The 24,113-nt window shown below is 46.7% G+C and overlaps 2 protein-coding genes across 6 annotated transcripts in view; one reads left to right on the plus strand and one right to left on the minus strand.

Annotated features, from left to right (window-relative positions):
• BEST3 (bestrophin 3) overlaps positions 1-7,465 on the plus strand; it is a 39,641-nt gene extending 32,176 nt beyond the window's left edge. For all 5 annotated transcript variants that reach the window (XM_040491440.1, XM_040491442.1, XM_040491441.1 and 2 more), the window contains one exon: positions 6,282-7,465. In XM_040491440.1, coding sequence (XP_040347374.1) covers positions 6,282-7,224 — 943 coding nt within the window. In that variant the 3' untranslated portion in view covers positions 7,225-7,465. The remainder of the gene's footprint in view (positions 1-6,281) is intronic.
• RAB3IP (RAB3A interacting protein) overlaps positions 1-24,113 on the minus strand; it is a 143,405-nt gene that overhangs the window by 116,082 nt on the left and 3,210 nt on the right. The window lies entirely within an intron of this gene.

The raw sequence follows: 24,113 nt of genomic DNA on the forward strand, positions 1-24,113 counted from the left end.
AGACATGACAGGTATAGATGACTTAATGTCCTTTTCTCACAAAACTCCCACAGGATACAACAGCTTTGAAATGTGGGGGACTTTAAGTGAACCCCCATTTGGGGCCACAACTTATTTTTGCATCAGCCAGCGGAGGGCCCATGACCATAGCCAGAGTAGTAACAGGAGTCTAGATATGCCCGTTCTTTTACCAGATTTGCTGTAATCCTTGGCCCAAACTAGCAGAGAGGCAAGAGAGTGGCAGCAGGAGGGTCACCAGCCCTGGGAGCCCCTATTGTGAGCTAAGCAAACCCCCCGTGATGCTCCCCTACTCCAAACTGTCCCCCAGCAAGGGAGTCAGGAGGGGGTGCTGGGTGGATACAACGTCTGTCCGCTGGGTTTTCCTCCCAGTGCTTGGCCCCCACCTCCCAGCTCAGCACGAGTTACCTTTCCCATCTTATAAATCCTAGGCTACGGCTCTGACAAGATTCTGCAGAGCAGAAGGTTAAAAATAACAGCACTTGCCCCTAATGGGTTTGAAGAGTACATTTTGCTCTGCTGTGAATAAATGTCCCTCCACACGGGCTCTGCCCAGATAGATTTTCAGGCAAATCATCAGCTCCCTCCAAGGCAGCTGCCTGACTTTGAGGAACACTAGCAATTTGAAAATAATAAATCTGACCTGAGAAGTAGAATTCATCATATTAAATATCAATTTCCTAAATTCCTCATTTCAATTTTGTTAAAATGGCCTAAATTAATTGAATTTAAAGTGTCAAAATACCACTTTTTAAAAATTTTTATTTATTTTTGAGAGAGAGAGACAGAGACAGAGCATGAGCAGGGGAGGGGCAGAGAGAGAGGGAGACACAGAATCCAAAGCAGGCTTCAGGCTCCCAGCTGTCAGCACAGAGCCCAATGTGGAGCTCGAACTCATGAACTGTGAGATCATGACCTGAGCCAAAGTCAGACACTGTCAGACTGAGCCACACAGATGCCCCTCAAAATAGCACTTTAAACATTGGCACAACAGCAAACAAAATGGCCACTGTGTGAGGTGAAGATGTTGACTGACCTTACTGAGGTAAACATCCTATAATATACACATATGTCAAACCATCACACTGTACACATTAAACTTAAAGAATGTTATATGTCAGTTATATATCAATAAACCTGGGGGGAGGAGGTTAAAAAAAAAAAAGGTGGCCCAGAGAAAGAAAGGCAAGCATTATCCAGTTTTATCCTTTAATCTTGTGAAGCTCTGTATTTATTTACCTGATCACACACATGAGAAAGCTTTGTGAAAAGCTTGCTTCGGGAAAAAAAAAAAATGCATCAGATCTCTCAAGTTAATGGGGCTGTTTTGGTCTTTCCATATGAGACACACGCCATGAATTCTGAAAGTCACTGCCGTCTCCAGCAGTCCTGTCCCCTCTTATTATGGCAACAGGAGGTGACAAGTGTTCTTCTGTGCCCTGAGCAGCCCAAGCGTCTTTTCAAAAGCCCTGAAATCACTGCTGCCTGTGCCCTCAGAAATCTGTCACTGGCAAGGGAGACTGTGGGGCTGATGGTTCACTGGGTGCCCAGTAGATATTTTGAAAGTGCGGGTTGTTGGTCTTCTATAACAGTTGCGATTGAAATAACATATCCCAATCCTGACGCCAGTGCGACCTGGAGGATGACGCCTGCTCTCTCTCCTAGACTCGGCTACAACCAACTAGCCCGCCTGGCTTAACATAACCTGTTCTCTCTCCCACACCTACCCTTCTCCACCCTTTCAAAATAATGCCCAATACATAGCACAACCTTCCTCATTCTCATCTCTTCCGTATTGAGGATTTACATTGTGCAATAAATGTTAACTGCAGGATTTGGCAATGTCTGCAAGAAAGCCACCTGATCGGCCCCATCTTCCTTCTCCCAAATAATCAGCTTTCTCCTGTCCTTATGCTTCCTCTCCATTCACTCAGTGCCCTCGTCTAACCATTAAGTGACAGTGAGAGTCATCCCTTCTAAGGTGTTCATTGTCAGATGGCAGCACCAAGGTGTAGTGACACTTTTTTAAGTATATTTTGAGAGAGACAGAGAGAGTGCAAGCTGGGGAGGTGCAGATAATCCCAAGCAGACTCTGTGATGTCAACGCAGAGCCCGACGAGGGGCTCGAACTCACGAAACCACGAGACCTGAACCGAAATCAAGAATCAGACACTTAACCAACTGAGCCACCCAAGTGCCCCCGGGTAGTGACATTTTAAAAATACACTCTTGGAGGAGAAAAGGGATTAACTTTCAGGCAGACGCTATCATTTCCTCCAAGCAGGTGCGAGAAGTCAACAATGACTTGGAAATCACCTCTGAAAGCCTGCCAGTCATTGACAGAGTCCTTTTCGTTATTGCCCACTCTTCAAAGCTTTTCCACATCTATTACTCTTTTGAAGTCCCCCACAGCCTCTAAGGCAGGTAGAGGAAGTATTGTTGTCACTAGTTTTCAAGTATGATGCTGAGTCACAGAAAGGTTAAGTGGCTCTCCTAAGGTCACACAGCTAGTTAGAATCAGCCCAGGCAGCTGATTCCTGGCTCTGCGAGCTCCCGAATAAATCCTTTTCCTCACCACAGAGGCAATTCTCAAATTCCATCTTCTGGACAATAATGGCTGCATGGCACTTTCCATGAATGTCCTCCTAGCTCTAATTACTTGCCTATCTAAGTCCAAGCGAATTCCAGAACCTTTTTCAGCTGACCTTCTCTAATGTATAGCAATATAATGAGCACGCTTATATTCTACCATATGATGTTTCCGCTATAGTTGTTTTGGAGTGTTTTAAGTGGTGTGATATTTGGGCCCCAGGATTGTACTAACCTTGTACTAAAAGTACACTTTAAAAACCAAATAAGGAGGAGAAGGAAGTCTGAAAGGACCTAAAAGGTACATCCAAGTCGCCCAACTTGGGAAATGGAGCATCTTTCAATGTAGTCTGTTCTGTGTGCTCTAAGCTTTAAACCATTTTGTTCTTAAACCACGGTTTCTGATGTCCTACTGGGAACCGTGACTTTCAGAGAAAGGAGATAGGGATTGTGTGCTGGCAGTGAAACATTCCCTCACGGACACATTTGGAAGAAAGGTCATTGGGTTCATCATGTGGGGGCGGGGAGCTTCACGACTGCTCTTTGACAACATAAACACCCAAAAGGCTTCCTTCACCACTTCAGCATGACCTCCATAAAACTGCCCCTCCCCCCCCAGAGCACAGGCCACCAAGTGTTCCTCCAAAGACCACCAATAGGTCTTTCTGACTAATAGCATAGAAAGTTCCCATGTCATGTTTCTTACCCAAAGCATTTCTGGACGACAACATTCATCAATGTTGCTGTCCACGTAGTTCTCCCAGAACTACCACAAAATAGCACAAGTCTACCTATGCCCTTCGTTCGCAAAGGCAGCCCATAGTTGCCCCCTGCCTTTGGGATAAAGTCCAAATCCCTCTACCTGGTACATAAGACTCGAACACAATCCAAGGCTACCTTTTCAGCTTTATGCCTGACATTATTCTGTGCTTGTACAACTCAAGTTTTTCCCATCTTCACACACAAACACCCTAAAGTTCCCCCTACTTACTTGTTCAAGTCACTTCTTCCATTGGCATGCTCTGCCCCTTCTCTGCCCATTTGATTCCTTCTCGATGTCAAAAAGTCAGCTCAAAAACTTACTTTGTCCCAATTTAGCTAATTATATATGTGCCTTCTCCCTCCTTTTAAACTGTGTTATACAGTTCTTGATGCAACAGGTTTACTCATAGTAGATGCTCCATAAATTTAGTTGGGTAAGTAGATAATTCTCATGTGTCCACGACACAGTCTCATGAGGCAGGAAGGTACAATAGGGTGTCACTGGCAGCCCTGCCCGGTGTCAGTTGGTGAACCAGTAGAACGTTAGCAAGAGCCCTGGCCTTTTTGCAGTTTGCTCTTTGTAACTGGTCTGTTTCTCTCTAATTTGTGATGCAGGGCCTTAATCTTCTTGCCCCCATTGAATATACTTGTCCATCATCAGCATAGTTAGAAAATTTTGTCCTTAGGATTTACAAAGTTTTGAAGTAATGATAGTATAAACATGTTTCCTAGAAGATTTTTTTTTAAACATTTATTTTTGAGAAAGAGAGAGACAGAGTGTAAGCGGGAGAGAGGCAGAGACACAGAATCTGAAGCAGGCTCCAGGCTCCGAGCTGTCAACACAGAGCCTGACGCGGGGCTCGAACTCGCAACCCATGAGATCATACAGAACCTGAGCGGAAGTCAGACGCTTAACTGACTGAGAGCCACCCAGGCGCCCCTGGGAGATTTTATCATTCTTACAAGGCAGTGTGATTTAGAAGTAGTTGAGGAAGAGAAATCCCAAATAAAAAGTCAAGATCTCAAATGGAGGACAGAGGCTCGCCCTATAAAGAGAGATTGGCAGCCCTACTTTGGAATCCCAGGGCACATCCAGCGTGGCGATCTTAGACTTGTCGCTCCTCTGGTGTGACTGGAGATCTGACCTAATGAAACTCGGCGAGCTGGGTCACCGGGGCCGCTGAGACATGAGTCTGCATTTCTCAAGTTGGCGTAACCGAATCGGAGCCATGCACGGCCGAGGTGGGCCAGAGGCTATCTGGTAGCCAAGGGCACTGCTGGGGCTTTAGAATAACAGCACAAGGTTGTAATCGGACGCCATCCCGGGACACTTAGCCAGTTAATCATCTCGATCAGCCATCTTTTATTCATAAACACGGAGGAATGATGTTCTCTTTGCTGCTCACTTTACCCTTTCAGGTTACACCAACATCCTGCTGCCCCGACACTCCCCTCTGTGTCACACAAAGCGCACCTGGCATTGTGAAGGCATCTTGTCACCAGGGCTGTCGATAGGAACATTGGAACCAGGGCGGACCAAGCACTGTTGCTCCCGGAGCTGGTGTGAGCATTTGCGGTTTAAAGGCAAGGCTTTAAGTAGCTCCTCTTTGAACCCCATTAAGACCACAAATCCACCGACACATGAGACAACCATGTAATGTGAGGCGGGAGCAGGCCTTGCGACCCCATAGCCCTGTTATCCCAATTATCCATTTTATTTCAGCCTTGAAGGAGAAGGTTCAAAAGGCTAGGGTTATTCGTTTTATGTCTCAAATGTTGAAAGTTCAACATTACCAAATCTATCAAACTTCATCACAGGGGAGCCCAGCTACGTCGAGAGACCACACACCGCCCTCCTTGATGGATGTGTGGTCCCATTTCTCCTTCTGTAACCCTAGATGAGTGGACCAGGGATGTTAACAAATTACCTGTGGGCAAGGATTGTGTTTTACTCATTATTCTGCACCCTCCCCGTCCCTTCCCCCTGCCCCCCCCCCCCCAGGCTCTACGTCACCACTTGACATCCAGGTAGCAGACTTTATATAAAAGGGACTAAGAACAAAGGCTTTGGAGTCAGATTTCTGGGTTTGGCCCTCAATGGCTACACTATCTTTAGCAATCTCTCTGGGCCCCAGTTTCCCCATCTGTAAAATCTGAATAATAATAGTACCAACTCACACAATGAATACGATAATTAACTGCATTAAGGCATGGGAGGTCCTTAAATAAATGTAAATGTGAGCGGTTTTTGCATTGTCTTGCATTTGGCTATGATGCATTATTGGGGGGGGGGGTGGTTTACAGATCCTTAGTTCATGACCTTGGTTCACCTGCAATAAAGGAGAAAGAATACACACTATAATCTTCTTTTTAAGGTCCACGTCTGTAGATGAGTGATTTTCAAAGTGTGGTGTGAGGAACTCTGGGAATCCCCAAAAACCAAAACCCCAAGACCCAAGTCCTTAAGGTCAAAATTATTTTTGTAACAACACTAAAATGTTATTCACCTTTTCATTCTCATTCTTCCCTGACTTTCTGGAAAAGTGGAATTTTCCAGAAGCTACATGCTATGTGATGATGTCATCACTTAACATTTCATGGTATGAGTGCTTGTACATTCTTATGTGTGCAATTTTTTTATATTCCTCTGTTATTTCTGACACAGTAAGTAGCAATAGCTGTAACCCACATAAACAAATCTTTTCGGGGTACTCGATCATTTGTAAGAGTTTAAAAAGGTCCTGTGACCGAAAGGTTGGAGAATCTCTGCCAGACAATCTCAAGTTAAAGTCTCCCCCATTTCAAAATCTGTAATGTGAAAATACAAAACTCAGTCCTGATCTCTGAGACTCTGCCCACAGAGCTGGGGCCCTGAAACTGCTCTGCCTGCATTTTGCCATTGTGTGTTTCAGACTGTCCGGGTCGGATCTCCCTGGTGAGGAGTGGCTGTGGAGTTTCGAGAAGCACGGCCAGCGCCATTCCATGATTAGAAGAGTCAAGAGGTTCCTGAGTGCCCATGAACACCCCGCCAGCCCCAGGAGGAGAAGCTATGGCAGGCAGGCCAGCGACAGCTCCATGTTCTTCCCCCCAAGTGGCGACGTCAGCCCAGCCAGAGATCTGCTGGATGTGCCCTCGAGAAGCCCCCACCGTGCCTCACCCGCCCAAAGGCAACCCTGCTCCCCAGAGGGGAACCCCAAGGCGTACTCCAGCCTGGGGGAGCTGTCCACGATCAGGGAGACCAGCCGGACAAGCACTTTGCAGAGCCTGACTCCACAGTCGAGCGTGAGGGTCTCCCCCACCAAAATGCCGCAGGTCCCCGAGGTACTGATCACAGTGACCGAGGCACCAGTGCCCACATCACGTGACTCCACTGCCTCCATCCAGAGCGCAGAGTTTACCGGGGTTGAGCCAAGCAGGACTGGACAGCAGGAGGTGCCTGTGGGATTGATTGCATTCCCCTCAGAGAAAGGGACACCTCCTAGGGACCCCAGTCCTCAGACTAGTTCAGCCAAAGATGAGAGAAACATCCTCACGTTAGCCTCTGGGGAAGACCCTAATGATAATGACAAGTTCCCCAAACGGTGGAGCCTCCCCGGTTTCCTGGCATCCAGCCACGCCTCCCTGACAGGCCTAAGTCCAGATCCCATCAGTTCTGAGCCCGTTCTTTCACTTGACACAGAAACATCCTCAGAGACCAGTGGAATCAACATTGTGGCTGGCTCGCGAGCCTCTCCTGATGTGCTATACTTACTGGAAAACCTGGACACCAAGGAAACAGACATCGTAGATTTTAATAATGAGAAAGCTGAGGCATCACCCAACGGAATACCAGAAAGGTCTAGGACCTGGTTCTAGCCTAGATTCTTACTTTCCCAGAAGTTCAGCATTAGTTCCAGAACATACCTAAGGACTGGTCAACTTTTTAAAAAGCCATCACACTGTATAAGCTACTTTTTAAACTGAAGGGCATTATGATCCTGAGTGTCTGAGAACTGAGAAAATCAAACACATTCACATCATCCATTACAAGGTGACTTTCATAAAAGTTACACAGACCACAGTGACATATCTTAACCAAATAAGGAATCTTAAAAAAATATATATATAGGGGCGCCTGGGTGGCGCAGTCGGTTGAGCATCCGACTTCAGCCAGGTCACCATCTCGCGGTCCGTGAGTTCGAGCCCCGCGTCAGGCTCTGGGCTGATGGCTCAGAGCCTGGAGCCTGTTTCCGATTCTGTGTCTCCCTCTCTCTCTGACCCTCCCCCGTTCATGCTCTGTCTCTCTCTGTCCCAAAAATAAATAAAGGTTGAAAAAAAAAATTTTTTTTAATTATATATATATATATATATGACTTATAATTCATAGATTGCTAGCTTTGTAGATAGATAGTCCAGTCCCCTGATTTTGCCTATAGGGAGACAAAGGAGTCTCTCCTCCCCTCCTTTTTCTTTTCTTCTGCGCTTCAATTATAAACAGAGGGAGCTGGGTCACACAATGCCTCAAAAGCCCCTTCCGAATTCCAACTCTTTGAGGCTTTCTGTCTCACTCCTTTCTAGAACTATTATCACTTCTTGATTCGTAAGCTCTATCAGCATCACAACCTCCATCTCCCTTCAATTTCCTTTTCTCTGTTTTCTTTTTATTCTCTCATCCCTTCATCCTTCCCTTCTACTCCATCCCTCCTTTTAAGTGGTAATATTTTCTCTTGCTATCTCTGCTGCTTACTTCTTGCCACAGTTTTCAAACCATGAGGTGTTGGCAATGCCTCCTACGGGGCGATCAAAGATGTCTGACACATGCCAGCCTCCTAGTGGAAGGGGTGTGGGAGCTGATGGCACCCCACCACACCCTCGGCCGCCATTGCTGTTCTTTCCATATCCACTCTTTGGTCTTGAACACTGGAGAAAAATTGGAAGGACAAGGAACCTGAATAACCAAATGATATGGAACCAAAGAATAACAAGGCTTGAGTGTGTTTAACTTGAACTCTTAAAGCAAAAATCCCAATCATGTCCCAATCTGGGTCCAGTTACCATGTCTTCCAGGTTGTTTGGCATGAGGTAGGATCTTGGAGCTGGGAGGTTAAGGGGGTCCAGGACTGCACAATGGGGATGGGATGTTGACCACCTCCCTCCAAAGGGTTGTGGGGGTTGCAATTGGCTGGGGCCTCCAACTTTGTCTGGAAGGCCATGTCTTAGGAGTACTGCTGTCACTATTTCTGTTGAATGATGAGGCTCGACTACATATGACTTACGAAATAAAGTAACCCTAGTTGCTACCCTTTATCAAGTGCTCAAGTCCAGGCAGCAGTGCGTAAAGTTCACAGAGAATCTCACTAATCCTCACAGGAATCCTATGGGTCAATATACTATTCTCACCATCTTATTCTAGTTAAAATTTATTTATTGATTGATTTTGAGAGAGAGAGAGTGAGCAAGCAGGGGAGGGGCAGAGGAGGAGAGAGAAAATCCCAAGCAAGTTCTGCACCGTCAGCATGGAGCCCGATGTGGGGCTTGAACTCACGAACCATGAAATGACCTGAGCCAAAACCAAGAGTCAGAGGCTTAACCAACTGAGCCACCCAGGCATGCCACGTTCTCTCCATTGTAAAGACGAAGAAAACAGAGCCTTTGGCAAAGTAAAGTAGCGTGACTAAAATCACACGGCCAGAAAGTGACAGAGCTTGGATTCAAACCCAAGTTTATTTGACTCAAGAGCCTATACTCTTACCCTGGGTGCTCCCTCACTGTGCTGTGCCATGCGTAAGGTGCTGGATATACCAGCAGTTTGCCCAGAATTCCGGAGGATGCCCCACGTAAGCCATACCTGAGCTTCTCCAGCCTTGGCAACCCCTCCGGGTCCTCCCTGCTTGAGTCTACCTGGTCTTTTTTGCATGCACACAGGAGGGTGTCATCCCTCTTCGAGCCCAGCCATGATCCTCTCCATTTTTCTGACAGAGGAAAGTTGGCAGAACCCCTCCTTACCCCTCCCCACTCTTCCCAGCATGCAGTGTTATCATTAGCACATTTTTGCAAGACGTTGCATCCAACTGGGCCACCCCAGCTGCATGACAGTAGTGACATTTACATTAACTGGTTTTTCTCAAAAGACTAAAAGGAAATAATATTGAAAGAAACACTATACATTGATGCTTCTCTATGTTGCTTGAGAGCATTAGTACCTAGGAAGGGACCAACATTCCCAAAGCGTTAAGTATGGACTAGAGCATCAAGCCCCGACATAACACCGCTGAGAGGCAGGAACCCTAACCCTCCCCCAGCCTCTTAATGCTATTTTCTTGGCTGTTGCAACTTAAGTCCCTCTATTCTCTTCTCTTTGGCTTTAGCTATTGCTCAAATTCAAATAAATTTCCACTTCGCTGCTTTTGAAATATAATCAATTTTTGTTCATAAATCCAAGGTGATAAATTATACACAAACAGAATCATAGGTTTCATGGAGGACTAGAAGAGTGTTCATTCGTCTCTGCTTCCATCCATCCCTTATGCACCTTTGTCCAGAGAATTATTGAATCTCCTCAATATTTCATCAGACTCTGAGGTGGCCTTCCATTTCTTCCTGGCACTGGAAACTGAATAATGACTCATTCAATGAGCCCGTGTAGTTGAATTCAGCTACAGATTCAAGCCAGCAACTGCCCAGATCAGATGAAGAAATCCTCTATTCATTCTAAAATGAGTTTTTACCCAAGACAGACCAACATTGCAAAAACAAAATTATTTCTTCTCTGGGGCCTGATTTCATTGCCTGCTTAGCCCCTTTTCTCCTGAGCTCTGGAAACTTCTACCCCTGCATGAATGGTCACATGGCCTGGCGGCTTAGTCTTTTTGGTTTGTCCCTTCCAAGAACAGGCTCGTGCATTAGATGTAATCCCCCAGCCAGAGAGTAGAGTGAGGCCAAACCCCATCTGCTGCCTTCTCTCTCTGCCCTCTGGACATAGCTGTGCCCTGATGCCTGCCCACAGGACAGTGAAGGTAAAGGCCCATGAGCTTTTTCTCTGTCGTCCAAGAATTTAGGGGTGATTGGCCCTCCACGAAACAAGGAGAGCTGTTCTCTCCCCTCTTGAATTGTCCTGTGTACTTCATGGCTCACGGCCTCTACCACTCCAGGCGGTCACTTTTAGCCATGGAGAAAGCACCTTTTAAATGGAATGGAGAAATGTAAAATTTACCATTCATTTGAAGATTCATACATCATCTTTTTCAGTGTGTTCCCCCTCTAGCTTCTTCCTTCTTCAGAGAAACTGATTCCGTGCTCAATCATTTTTCCAAAATCTTCGTGTCATAACGTCTACTCTCTGAGAACCCTCCAAGCCCCAGCAGCCATGTGGTGTAACGGAATGAGGAATACCAAACTGGCGTGTGACTTCTGCCTGTGTAGTTTTATGAACTTGAACGAGCCCCATCCCTCTGAATCGCATAGTCTCAGCTGGGAATCTGCATCATCTCACTGGCCCTTGTGAGGGACTGAGGAGGGTTAAGAGAAAAGGCTGGGAGCCCAGGCAGCGATGTCTGGTTGATGGGCACGGCTGGACTCAATGCCCCCCACCATTCTGCAGAAGAAAGGACTTGTTCCTTTCCACTTTAGCCATTCACTTGTCAAGATCCGTTTATTCAAAAGGATTCTAATCTCTTTCATTCAAGAAAGCTATCATTTCTCTTTTGGCTTCATTTTTTTTTTCTTTCATATGCTTCCCAGCGTCTCCCACATCTTCTTTCTCACCAGTGTTTCCTGTCATTCCTTCACTCCTGACCCTACATCCCCAGGCCTCACCACCATGGCAACAAGTGCCTCTCCCTCCCCAGTGTGTGTACCAATCCCCTCAATCAAAACGTGGAACTAGATGGGCGCCTGGGTGGCTCAGTCAGTTAAGCGTCTGACTTTGGCTCAGGTTGTGATCTTATAGCTTGTGGGTTCGAGCCCTGTGTCGGGGTCTGTGCTGACAGCTCAGAGCCTGAAGCCTTCTTCAGATTCTGTGTCTCCCTCTCTCTGCCCCTCCCCATTTACACTCTGTCTCTCTCCTTGTCTCTCAAAAATAAATAAACATTTAAAAAAAGTTCTTTCCCACAAAATGTGGAACTAGAGAATAATTAATTGCTTCTGTTCTTTCCACTATAATCCTAGGGGATTTAGCACCCCTGGTTTGAAGTCAGAGGACCATCTTACGGCATCTAACATCCCTAAACCTGGTCTTATATCAGTTAATTTTAGAATAAGAATGACAACTGTACTCCTAAGCAAGAGCCAAATTCGAATCTGATTCCACCTGCCCTTCCCTCATCACAATCATCATTTACACGATCCACAATAAACATTTTCTAAAGTGGTGTGGTATTAACAGTAATAACCAAGGATTTTCCTCATTTCCTCTTATCTGACCATCTCACGGAGATCCTCAATCCTTTCATGTGTGTTCTGTTTTTCTTAGTTCTATGAACCCTAATTTTTAGGACGGTCTTCACCACTGAAATGGCCACTGAGTCAAAAGAATCAATTCAAGAATGCCAGCCTTGTTCTCTTATTGCAAATCATGGAAAACCCAGGAGAAGGATCCCAACCCTGGCACAGCTTGAGAGACGTGATCCCAACATTGACCTCTTTCCAGCCTCCCTTTGCACCTCTGCCGAGCGTGGCCATCATCCCTGGCCAAGGCAAACAGATGACAAGAACAATGACCCTGGAAAGTAGGGGCACAAGAACCACATTTTCCCTAATTACTCAAGTAGCTCAGACCAGGGATTCTGTTTTTGTGTTGTTTTGTTTTGTTTCTGGATTAAGGAAGTAGACCCAGATCTTTTTGCCACAGGCAGATTTGGCCAGATGGCTACCTGGAACCATCTTCTCAGAGCTTCTGGTTTTAAACATTTACCTAACAGAGTCAGCCAAGGGAAGGCTACATCATGTATCCTGAAACAAATAAGAACCTTTCTAAAATACATTTGATACAGAAATGCTGATGTGTCCCCCCGGGTTCTTTGTCCAGGCTAGTGCTTCTCAACCAGAGGTGATTTTGCACCCAGGAGATATTTGGCAATGTCTTGAGATGTTTTGGGTTGTCACAGTGGGGGGGGGGGGGGCGCGACTGGCATCTAGTGGGCAGAGGCCAGGGATGTTTCTAAACAAGCTCTGTAGAGCACAGGATGGCCCTCCATGACAACTATCGGGCCCCAAATACTTAGGTTAGGAACCCTGATTTAGGCCAGTAGGAAGATTAAAATGAAACAAACACCAAGGAGATTAATGAAGAGAGACGAAGAAGAAATAGAACTAGAAGAGATCAGATGAACCCAGCCACTGGCTAAATTCCTATTCTGTGCACAAGCTTCACCCCTTCTCCTTGATGCAGAAGGATCTGATATGTCAACTCCCGAAATACTGCTTGCAAACCCTGAGGTCCGCCCTTAGAGAATTCCTTAGAAGGCTCCTACCAGTAAGAGTAGCTAAATGCCACGGCTAGCCTGACAGTGTGGCTCACAGAAAGGGTGACAGTAATATATTCTACCAAATATCACACAGGAACCCGTGCCAGTAAACTGCTAGGTAATGGAGAGAGATCTGCTCCAGCTTCAGCCTTTATAGATGTCTCACTTAGGACCAAACAAATAAACCATATCTTCTAGAGAAATAACTTGGCATTTTATTTTGTAGAGAAGGGACACTTTAGAAGAAAGTTGTTATAGTGAGTAGGATGTCTACCTCCTTCCCACAGACCACACAACCTCATGGATTTCCCAGCACCTCCAGGAGAATAACATCCGGGAATTGGTAAAGTCCTGGATGAGGTCACCACTTGGACTTTTATTCATAGTCATTCATGAGACATTAGGCAACTCCTGAGTGTCAGATATTCAGCCTAAGCTTAGTGGTGGCACTTAGGACCCTGTGCCTCCCACATCATCTGTCACTGTCTTCTGTGGCTGTAGGGGAATAATGCTTGGCTTGTTTGTATGTTTATATGTTGCCTTTCATCCCCAATCCTATTCGCCTCCCAACTATTTTTTTCGAGAATTCTTTTTTTAAAGTTTATTTATTTAGAGGGAGAAAGAGAGAGTGCCAGCAGGAAGGGCAGAGAGACGGGGAGAGAGAGAATCCCGAGCGGGCTCCATGCTGTCACCACAGAGCCCTGTGTGGGGCTCAGTCTCACCAACTGTGGAATCATGACCTGAGCTGAAGTCAAGAGTCAGTCACTCAACCAACTGAGCCATGCAGGCACGCCCTCAGCAACTATTTTCACGTGTTTAATGTAAAGCCCTTTGTTTGTAAACATTCTTCCACGATGTGTATTTGGGTGCAAGTGTTTTCAACTTATGTAAATGTTTTTTATTATAGGTCTCATCTGTTTGCTCACCTCAGTACAATGTTTTTAAGATCCTCCCTTCCAAGTTCCCCTGTGTAACACCTCTCATCCGTTGCTTCTAACACCCACGTGTTCTAAGATGTTTTATAGTATTCATCCGTTCCCCTCTCGCTTCCACCCCCTCCACAGTAAGCTCCTTCAGATGCTTCCTTTATGGCCCCCATGGAGCATCTTATATCCAGGAGCAGAGTCACTGGGTCACGGAGCTTGGATATACTTAACCTGACTATGTACTGCCAGACGCGCTCCAGAATCACAGCGCTGACTGGTCGCCCACAGCACACTTTCTCCACCACCACCTTCCTGCCCCATGCTTGGCACCACCTAGGTTTTGGATTTTTCCAGTCTAACAAGTGTGAAGTGACCCCTGCTTGCTGTTGAATTGACATTTCCTTGCCAATTAAACAGTATTGATCGCCGTATGATATTTATCTGATTTACTAATGACATTAAACATCCCTTCATATAATTCTTAATTCTTTTGGGACTTCTCATCTGAACTGCCTTGAGAGAAAGCGAAAGGAAAGAAAAGAATCCAAACTAGACCCGAAGTTAAGAGACCTGGAAATCTCCATCAAATGTGACCATAACCTTAGCTGTGTGGTCTCTTCACTGTGTTCAAGTAACTTGATTACTTGACTTCGGTTTGCTCGGCTCCAAAATTAATGGTTAGGGGTACCTGGGCTCAGTCAGTTAAGCATCTGACAGCTCAGAACCTGGAGACTGCTTAGGATTCTGTGTCTCCCTCTCTCTCTGCCCTCCCCTGCTCATGCACGTGTGTGTGCGTGCTCTCTCTCTCTCTCTCAAAATAAATACACATTAAAAAAATAATAAATAAATCAAATTAATGGTTAGATGAAGTGATTTAAGGTCTCATTCAAATGCTGGTTCTAATAACATTTCTGGAGATTCTATATATGGGGGAGAAAGGAAGAAATAGTTATGATGGATATTGAGAGTGGCAAAAAGAAACAAATGGCAGAAAGAAACAAAACGGGCGGTGGGACAAGGAAAGAGAGTGGACACCCATCGGGTACTGGGGTACGCCAAGTGTTTAACATCTATCACGTCAGCGGATCCTCAGGAAGCACTGTTACCCATTCATTACATGGGAGGAGACAGAGACGTTAAATAACTTGCTGAAGGTTACCCAACAGTTAAAATTTCAATCTTGGATTTCAACCCAGGTCTCTTGGGCTCATTGCTGATTCTACTCTTCCACACTGCATCTGAAAAACAATGAACTAGGATAGAAATTTCTGTATTCAGAACACAACAGATTAGCAGTCAATTGCCATAACTACTCAACCAGCTCTGTTGATTTCGCTTTCAAAGTCTGGTGGGGACTCTCAGGAAGCCAAGGTTGCTTGAATACCTATTATGTTTCAGTGTTATGGGAGGTGCTGGACATACATGATCCCATCTGATTCTATTAATAAACTGTGAGGTGTCACGATGCCCATTTTACACCTAAAGACACTGAGGTTCGGGAAGGTGAAATAGTGTACCCATGTCACAGAGCTGATAATTGGCAGAGCTGGGGTTCAGAATCAGGTCTGCACATAAACTAGGAGGCAGAGGTTTCATTTCCCTGAGGAATAGCCCAAACCTAAAGCCTATTTCTCCAAAAACAGCTTTCTTGCAGGTAAACGTGTTCTCTTCATGATCCCTGTCTTCAACTGGGAACAATTTAAGCCCCTGAGTTTAATAGAAGATTGGGTATAAGATTGTCCTTTGTCATTAGTTAAAACTGGTGTCGGTGCCTGAAACAAGTCTGTGGATCTGTGCAAGACACCAATTTCTTCTCCTTTGCGCACAGGTGAGCTGTGTAGGTGTATCCTTGAGAATGATGGAATCATATGCAGTGTGTGTGACATATATGAATTCAACTATGTGAGTTTGACCAAAGAAAGAGAAGCTCTTGTGTATATGTGTAAATAAAAGACCCTCTGGGACACCTGGGTGGCTCAGTCGGTTGAGCTTCTGACTCTTGATTTCAGCTCAGGTCATGATCCTAGGGTCGTGGGATCAAGTCCCACATCAGACTCTGTGCGGATCGTGAAGCCTGCTTAAGATTCTCTCTCTCTCCTGCTCTGGCCCTCTCCCCCACTCCCTCCCTCCTTCTCTCTCTCTCTCTCTCTCTCTCTCTCTCTCTCTCTCTCTCTGAAATAAAAAGAAAAGACCCTCCTCACTTCCCCCCTCCCCCAGGGAACATATACCTCAGCGTGAGTAGGAGATGGAGGATGAGAATTCCATTCAACCAGCCTCAGTTCCAAGGAGAGTGAGTCTGGCATTTAAAGGCACAACAGTAGAACTCCTTAAACAGCTTGGCTCCTAAACACAAGCCAAACATCATCTGCTGTTCAACTGAAAAACTTCCAATGACTTTCAGCATCCGGGCACATAGACTTCCTGAGAAAGATACAATAAAGTGCCCCACGCGGTTCCTCCCTAAGAGATTCTCAGTGGTCATTTCTACCCCCCCAGTTTTCTCATTGGGTGCTGAGTTTAGGGCCGAACCTCCGCATAAGCTCGCTGTGATATGTTCATTACCCAAGGATTTACACTGGGGCATCCCGGAAGCACAATGGGGACAGAGTGCAAGGGTAGAAGTATGTACAACAATTTTATTGTCTGAGCCAGAGGTAGATGTAGAACTTTGGGCCGCAGTGGCAAGCTGGCGGCCTGGATCTGACTTCCTGATAGCTCTTACTCATCTAGGATTCTCCAGTTTACCACAGTCTCCACATCTCCCTATTGCCCTACACTGAGCCTGCTTCACTCAGTTGTTGTCTATTTGGCCCCGGTGGGTATCTTCAGTTGGCAATATTTTACTAAAGCATCAGCGGCTCCATGGGGACCTCCACCACCGTGAGTTCCCTAAACTGTGCAAACACGGAAAGAATAAGAAGGTACAAAGCCAATGATGTCAGGTCATCTTTCTCGTCACTGCTATAAACTCCGGCCCCATGCTAGCACTCAGACATCGTAAACCTGTATTCGTTCCTCTTTCTGACCTGCTTCTCTGGGTGAACTGTACACTCAGAATTCTCCCTGGCTCAATGACAGTGCGAATCATCTGAGACGCAGGGACTCTGACACTAGCTAACCGTGCCTGACCGGGCCCCGTTGGCTCAGGCCTTGCAGGAATGTCCCATCCAGACAACCCAGGAACAGCATGTCATTTCTGTGTCGTTCCCACTGGGGAAACTCTAGCCTCTCCACGCGGGTCTGCGCGGCCACAGCTGCCATTCGTAGTCCCCGGCAGGCTGGCTGTCTCCTGCCACGGGCAGAGGCCGCCTGGAGCCCTCCTGCTATTTCCAGCTATTGACCTCAGTCTGAGGTCAGCTCCTGAGCAAGCTGCATGGAACACGGAATAATGGGGGCAGCTCCACAGAGAGGGGAGATAAAAGGTTCACCCCTATAAGGAAAATGGCAGGTCGGTGAGTAGAAGAATAGGCAGCTAAGCCCTAGTTGGTAAATTCTCTTGGTGTGGGGAAGAGATGGCTGAGAAGAAGATCAAATCTCCTCACTGCTTGGGAAAACCTCTAACAGCCATAAGGGACCAAAAGTTGATTTAAAAAAAAAAAAAAAGTTGGGGGGGACACCTGGGTGGCTTAGTCAGTTAGCGTCCGACTTTGGCTCAGGTCATGATCTCACAGTTTGTGGGTTCAAGCTCTGCGTTGGGCTCTGCACTGACAGCTCAGAGCCTAGAGCCTCCTTTGGATTCTGTGTCTCCCTCTCTCTCTGTCCCTGCCCCACTTGTTCTCTCTCTCAAAAATAAATAAAAATATTAAAAAAAAAACAAAAAAAAACAAAAAAACAGAGGCAACTGCGTGGCTCAGTCAGTTAAGTGTTCAACTTTGGCTCAGGTCTTGATCTCGAAGTTACTGAGTTCAAGACCCGCGTTAGGCCCTGTGCTGACAGCTCAGAGCCTGAAGCCTACTTCAGATTCTGTGTCTCCCTCTCTCTCTGCGCCTCCCCAACTCGTGGTCTGTCTCTCTCAAAAATAAACATTAAAATAAAAAAAAAAAACTGTACATCAGGAGAAATACCAAATAAATGAGGCAAGAATGCACCTATGTCTATGAGTTCTCTCCCCGATGAGCACTAGCTTTGTGTTCAGCTAATACCAAGTCCAGAGTCACTTTCCTCAGAATATACCTCAAGGGACACTCCTCCCTTGGCAGGGAGCCCTGTGGAGACTGAGAACAAGAAGTAGGAAGCCCAACATCAGATTAGAAAGGAGCCTTTCCCTCTGTCCCGCCAGCATTTGGGGTTGGGGTCAGGCCCCCAGCCACCAGGGCACTTCTCAGCAGCTGCCTCACCTCTGTTACCTGGGGCCAACAGGGTTAACGCCACCCCCCTGCACACCTTTTGCAAAGCCCACTCTGTTGTCACCCACCAAACGCACAGTGCGCTCCTGCTGAGATCCAGAGCTGGCCAGAGCTGGTGGCGGCGTGTAGAACTTGAAAGCTGCTGGTTACGGTCCCATCCCTCAGGGCCTTCGGGGCATCCAAAGGAGCAGATGGGGATCCTGTGGGCCTCACAGCTGCCCAGGCTCCACCACACGGGGCTTCAGCCTTTTCGATATGTTTTTCAGCAGATAGCTCCCACTTCCGCTGGTCAATGGGGAAGGTTGCGCGAGACAAATCTATAGTCTTCTGCAATCCACAGTGTACCAGGGACACAGAAGGCACAGTGAGCTCCTGCTTTTACTTCATGTTCCATTCATAAAACTGAACTCCAAATGTGGCCTCATCAACTTTTGTCAAGAAGAGAACATAGGGGCGCCTGGGTGGGTCAGTCAGTTAAGCCTCCAACTTCGGCTCAGGTCACGATCTCGGGGTTCATGAGTTCGAGCCCCATGTTGCGTTCTGTGCTGACAGCTCAGAGCCTGGAGCCTGCTTCAGATTCTGTGTCTCCCTCTCTCTCTCCCTGCCCCTGCCACACTTGTGCTCTGTCTCTCTCTCTCTCTCTCTGTCTCTGTCTCTCTCTCAAAAATAAATTTAAAAAATAAATTTTTTTTAAAAAGAAGAGAATATAAAGGGTATGAGTGTGAACTTCTGGATTCAGACTGTGTGGGTTCAAATCCTGAATCAACCACTGCTTGTGCAAAGTTACTTAACCTTTCTGTGATTTGGTTTCCTCAGAGATAGAATGGGGATAATCGTAATGCCCAGTATTGTTAGCATTACATGAGCTAATACATACACAACTCCTAGTATATCATCTGTCATCTAGCAAGCACTTGGTAAATGTTTGCTACCATTATTGTATCATCACAGGATTAAATAATATGGGGATTAAGAGCTGGGGGACCAGGTCCTATTCAGGCTCAAGTGCTTCCTAGCTGTGTGACCTAAGTCAAGTTACCTGACCCGTTTTAGCCTCTATTTCAGCAATGATAAAATGGTATTAATGCCCATACCTTCCTCACTGGACTGTTTTAGAAATTAAATGAAATAGTGGGTATAAAGCAATTCACACAAGGCCTGATGCAAAGTTATGGCTCCATAATTGTTAACTGTAGTTTATTATTTGATGAAGAAGGCCTGATTTTAGAACAAAAATCAGATTTGAGACTGTATAATATTTCTTCCTAAAAAGTATAAAAATGACTCCTCTCCTGAATCAAAGATCTGTAGATAATTCCTTAAACTTCCTGCCTTAAAAACAGAGTTGAGAAAAAAGCATATTGCAAACTCCACTTGCAGAGGCAAAGGCCCACAAGGAGACCAAAGGGGCGGGGGGGGGGGGGGGGGTTGTTCTCAAGCAGCACTGCCCCATCCTGCCTCCGGGTGGCAGCATTTTAGCATGTTGAACTTCCCGGAAGTCCCTGGTCAGACCATCCAATTTCATCCACCCAAACCAAGGGTCATCATGATGTTTATCCCTGAGGGCTGCTGGAGATTTGCAGACACACTAGAAATTGCCTCTGGGAGAGGAAGTTTGGGACACAGACAGGACTGGGGAGTAACCAGGGCCATGACTAGGGTGTGCAGGGCTCCTCTCTGTATAAACAATTTGAGTCACCCCAAATCGGCATGTCCTTTCTAGACACTGAATTTTGTGCCAAAAGAGGAAGCAGCAGCAGAAAAACAAAACTACACTCACCCCAGGAGTGATCCACTGGCCAGGCAGGTCCCTCCTGAAACCAGGGCCTGGCCACAGGGCACAGGACACCTTCATTAGCCTTAGGACCCCCTGCTCAGATGGCATGGCCAGCTTCACCCTCACCCCAGCCCCAGCACCGGGGAGGGACTTAAACATGAGAAACCAGAGGAAGGCATTCCAAAGCATGGAAGGGCTTGGGGTGGGAACAAGACTTCCTAGGGGCAGGGATCCCCGGGTCTAAGGTGATGAAGGGGAAAATAAAGGAAGTATGGGGTGGTGTGAGAGAAAAGGGGAAAAAGCAAAAATGAAGCAGGGTATCCTACATAATCCCCCAGGCCCGCTCAGTAACCCCGGTGCCTTAGGCTGCATACCTCCTCCTTTTTCTGAATGGCAGGCCAAATGCTCCCTCCTGTAACCCAAAGACATTACCAGATAGGAACTAAGGACAGCCCAGTCACACATAATTTATTTCTTTTAATTTTTTTTAAATGTTTATTCATTATTGAGAGACAGAGCCTGAGCAGGAGAGGGGCAGAGAGAGAGGAAGACACAGAATCCGAAGCAGGCTCCAGGCTCTGAGCTGTCAGCACAGAGCCCGACGTGGGGCTGGAACTCACGAACTGCGAGATCGTGACCTTAGCTGAGGTCGGACGCTTAACTGACTGAACCACCCAGGCGCCCCACACATAATTTATTTCTTAAAACTTTGGTTAACATTTCAAATCTCTTCCAAGTGGGTCGTTTACTGAAGAAAAACCTAGGAAATTGGCAACTAAGGGTCTCATCGGGAGGGAAAACAATGCAATAAAGTGTTGTCTGAGACCAAGGGGGTGGCTCAACTAGCCTCTCCAGATGTGCTCAGTGCCTGGGGACGTCAGTCAGGGTGAGGAAGTACATCAGGATGGGAACAGAGGAGGCAAGACTGTGCCAGTAAAAAAATCTGACACACCGGTCTGAGCAGAGCTAGGGAGGTTCGGCGTATTTTGGGGCCCCTCAGATCCAGCTGGCCCTCTCTTCTTGAATGGATGGGACATTATGGAATAGAGAGTCTCTTCATCTGCAGGACACCAAGGAACAGACAGACGTCTGAGGCTGCTGATACCCCAGTGTCACCAGGCTGGTTACAGAAACGTACTCACAGTGGGTCTCCATATCACTGATCAGTTCCAAGAAACTCGGGGTGGGAAGGAAATTTTGATGTCACCTAGTTCATTACCCCATTGTGTGACAGAATCCTCTCTACGGTATCACTGCCAAGATTGTTCCCACCAGAACTCCTCCAGCGAAAGACAATTCGCCCCTGGAGCACGGCATGCTGGGACATCACTCAGTAGATGGCCTTCTCCACATCTGCCTCCTGGCAACCATTCTCATACTCCCTCTGGGTTCATACCTAGATTGTCCATCCTTCTCCACACCGAGGACCACCCTCGGACATTTGAAGAATGCTATTATGCTGCATCTACATAAACCCCAACACACATACACACGCACGCGCCCACACACGCACGTACACACACACCGTTTCTTGAGACCAAATCTTGCCAAATAATTCTTTACATCTCGTGGTCCCTTCACCAACGTTCTCTCTCTCTACTGGAAGTGTCATAATTTAACAATGGCCCTACTCACACGTGTCCCCAGAAGCAAACACAACACTCCTCATGTTTCTTCGCATTTTGTTTTTCCCACTAACGCACAGGGGAGCAGCACAATCAGCTTCCTTGTTGCAGACATTTGGCCCCTATCCACATAACCCCATAACAGGGGGATCGCGCCTGCTCTGTTCACCGCTGTACCCCTTCTCCCCAGAGATTAGACCACTGTCTGGCACTGGGTGGTCACTCAAGAAGTATTCGCTTAGTAAATGAGTGACATTTTGGGAGTGTAGGCTCATTTTGGGTTTTGTTCTAGTAGTAGTTGGTGGTGGTGGTTGTTAATAGGAAGAACGGTTTTATTTGGGGCATAGTTAGCCCTATCCAAGTAGACACGTCAAATGGACAACCGGATATCAGACACGTCTGGAGATTAGAAGAGAGGACAGGGCCAGAGAGAGAGAGGGGAGTCACCAACTCACAGGAACGTGGCCCTTTTTCCACATGGCCTCCTGAGGCCAGTGACCATCAGCCTCTCCTCTGCCCCCCACACTCATCCCAAGCAGTAGAGCCCCCAGACTCATCCACCTTCCCCTTCTATCCCCATTATCCCTGGGAGATTCTAGTACTGAAGGGGAATGCTCGCCCTCCTTGCCCAAGGGAACGTCACAGGAAAGATCTGAATCAATCACATGTGCATTTCTGGGAGCAGCACAGGCAGCTTCCACTACTGCTAGAGAAAGCCACTTCCAACGCTAAAATGAATTTCTTTCTCAGCACACGGCTGGGAACTTAGAGATCAGCAATCAAGGAAGGGGCATTTCCGTGCTGTCCCCTTACATCAGTCTCCATAGGACAGGTGCACGATATTGGAGTCTCATGGGTGTCCCCTGGTAGGGTGGGCTCTGGAGGCCAGCAGTGCCCTCTGGTGGTCATAACAACACTGATGCTCATGAGAGTAACTAACACCAGGAGCCAGTTAGTGATCAGAATGACTACCACTTGTCATGAGCATTTTACCATGAGCCAGACTTGTAATAAGAATTTTACCCAGGGCACATGGGTGGCTCAGTTAAACGTCCGACTCTTGGTTTCGGCTCAGGTCATGATCTCATGGGTTCGTGAGTTTGAGCCCCGCCTCGGGATCTGTGCTGACAGTGCGGAGCCTGCTTGGTATTCTCTCTCTCTGCCCTCCCCCACCCCCACTCCCACTCACGCTCCCTCTGTCTCTCTCAAAATAAATAAACTTAAAAAAAATTTACCCAGATTATCCCCTTAAATGCTCATTCTAACCTTATCAAGCCCTACTACTCTGTTTGCCCACATTACAAGTGAGGAAATTGATCACAGCAATTAGATGATTTTCTCTAATAAGTCACAAAGGGCAGAGGAAGTTGGCTGGTCTGTTCCTGTCTCCTTCAAACGCCTCAAAATAGACATAAGCCACCCCAGAAGGAAAGGGGGGAATTTAAAGAACATATATTTTTCATTGTAAAAGTAAACACAGTAACTATTTTGGAAAAATTGGAAGGAAAAATAAATATCCCCAAGTCAAAACAACTGATAGCATTTTAACGTGCTTCCTTTCAATCTCTTTTTTTTCTCCTTTCCATCTTTTTTCCCCCTAACTGTAGTCAAGGTATAGTTATAAATTCTTCAATGACAAATATTCTTAAAGATTTTTTTTTCTCCAAGAATTTTCTGTTCTTAGATGTAAATTTCACATTTCCTAGTCAAAGCAACAGGTATTTACTTGAATTTCCAGGAAGAATCTGGCCCAGAGGTCCTCGCCAGGACTTCTATGTCCCAGCCTGCCCAAGTGCGCTTCCCGGAGAGCCAGCGTTGCTATAGAGACAGAGTGGCCATGGAACCTCGGGACAGGTCAGGGCCAGTCAGCCAAGTGCACTGCCCTCAGGGCAGGTGTCGAGGGTGAACTTCAGGGACTTGTGCCTGGCTCCCTTCCAGCAGAGGTTAGCACCGAGCTCTGAGCACGGCAAGCTCCCAGGCAGCCATCTACGGGACTTGAGATCCTTGGCAAGTTTCCTTCTGGCTGCCATAGGGACATGGCCATGTGGCAGCCCTCTCCGTGAATCTGTTTCACTGACCAGAATGGCTACCATTTATCATGAGCATAATGTTTTTTGGAAAGTGGGTCTACCTCTCCAGAAGCTCCTGTGCCTCTACCTTAGAACTAAGATACTCCCCTCCAGAGTAGTCCCTGTAGAGCTGTGGCATCTGAGGCAGACTCCCAACTCCGCCACTTACCAGCTCCATGACCTGAGCATGGCTGACCATCTCAGAGCTGTTTCTTCATCTGGAAAATCAGGGTAACTCTTCAGATTCACAGAGTTGTTAGGAGAGGTAAATGGACATTTATCTGAGTACTGAGTACACAGTAAAAGCTCAATAAGTGGGGGCTATTGATCCGGAAACCTTCTCCAGGGAGATGGCTCATGAAGGAATGCATAGAGCGGCTGTCTATGCAGCAGGTAGCTGGAGACCACGGGGTGAACAACTCATCATTCATCTGGAATGCCCGAAGTCCCACATCCTCTTAGTTCCATGCAAATGCCAGGGAGAGAGGCATACCGCCTGAATCCTTTCCTGCTCCTCCTTGCCTTTCTCCCCTCTTCCCTGGACCCTTTCCCAAGAAC

Source organism: Herpailurus yagouaroundi, unplaced genomic scaffold, assembly GCF_014898765.1.
Source record: "Herpailurus yagouaroundi ecotype Mexico unplaced genomic scaffold, PumYag 182, whole genome shotgun sequence".
Taxonomy (NCBI): domain Eukaryota; kingdom Metazoa; phylum Chordata; class Mammalia; order Carnivora; family Felidae; genus Herpailurus; species Herpailurus yagouaroundi.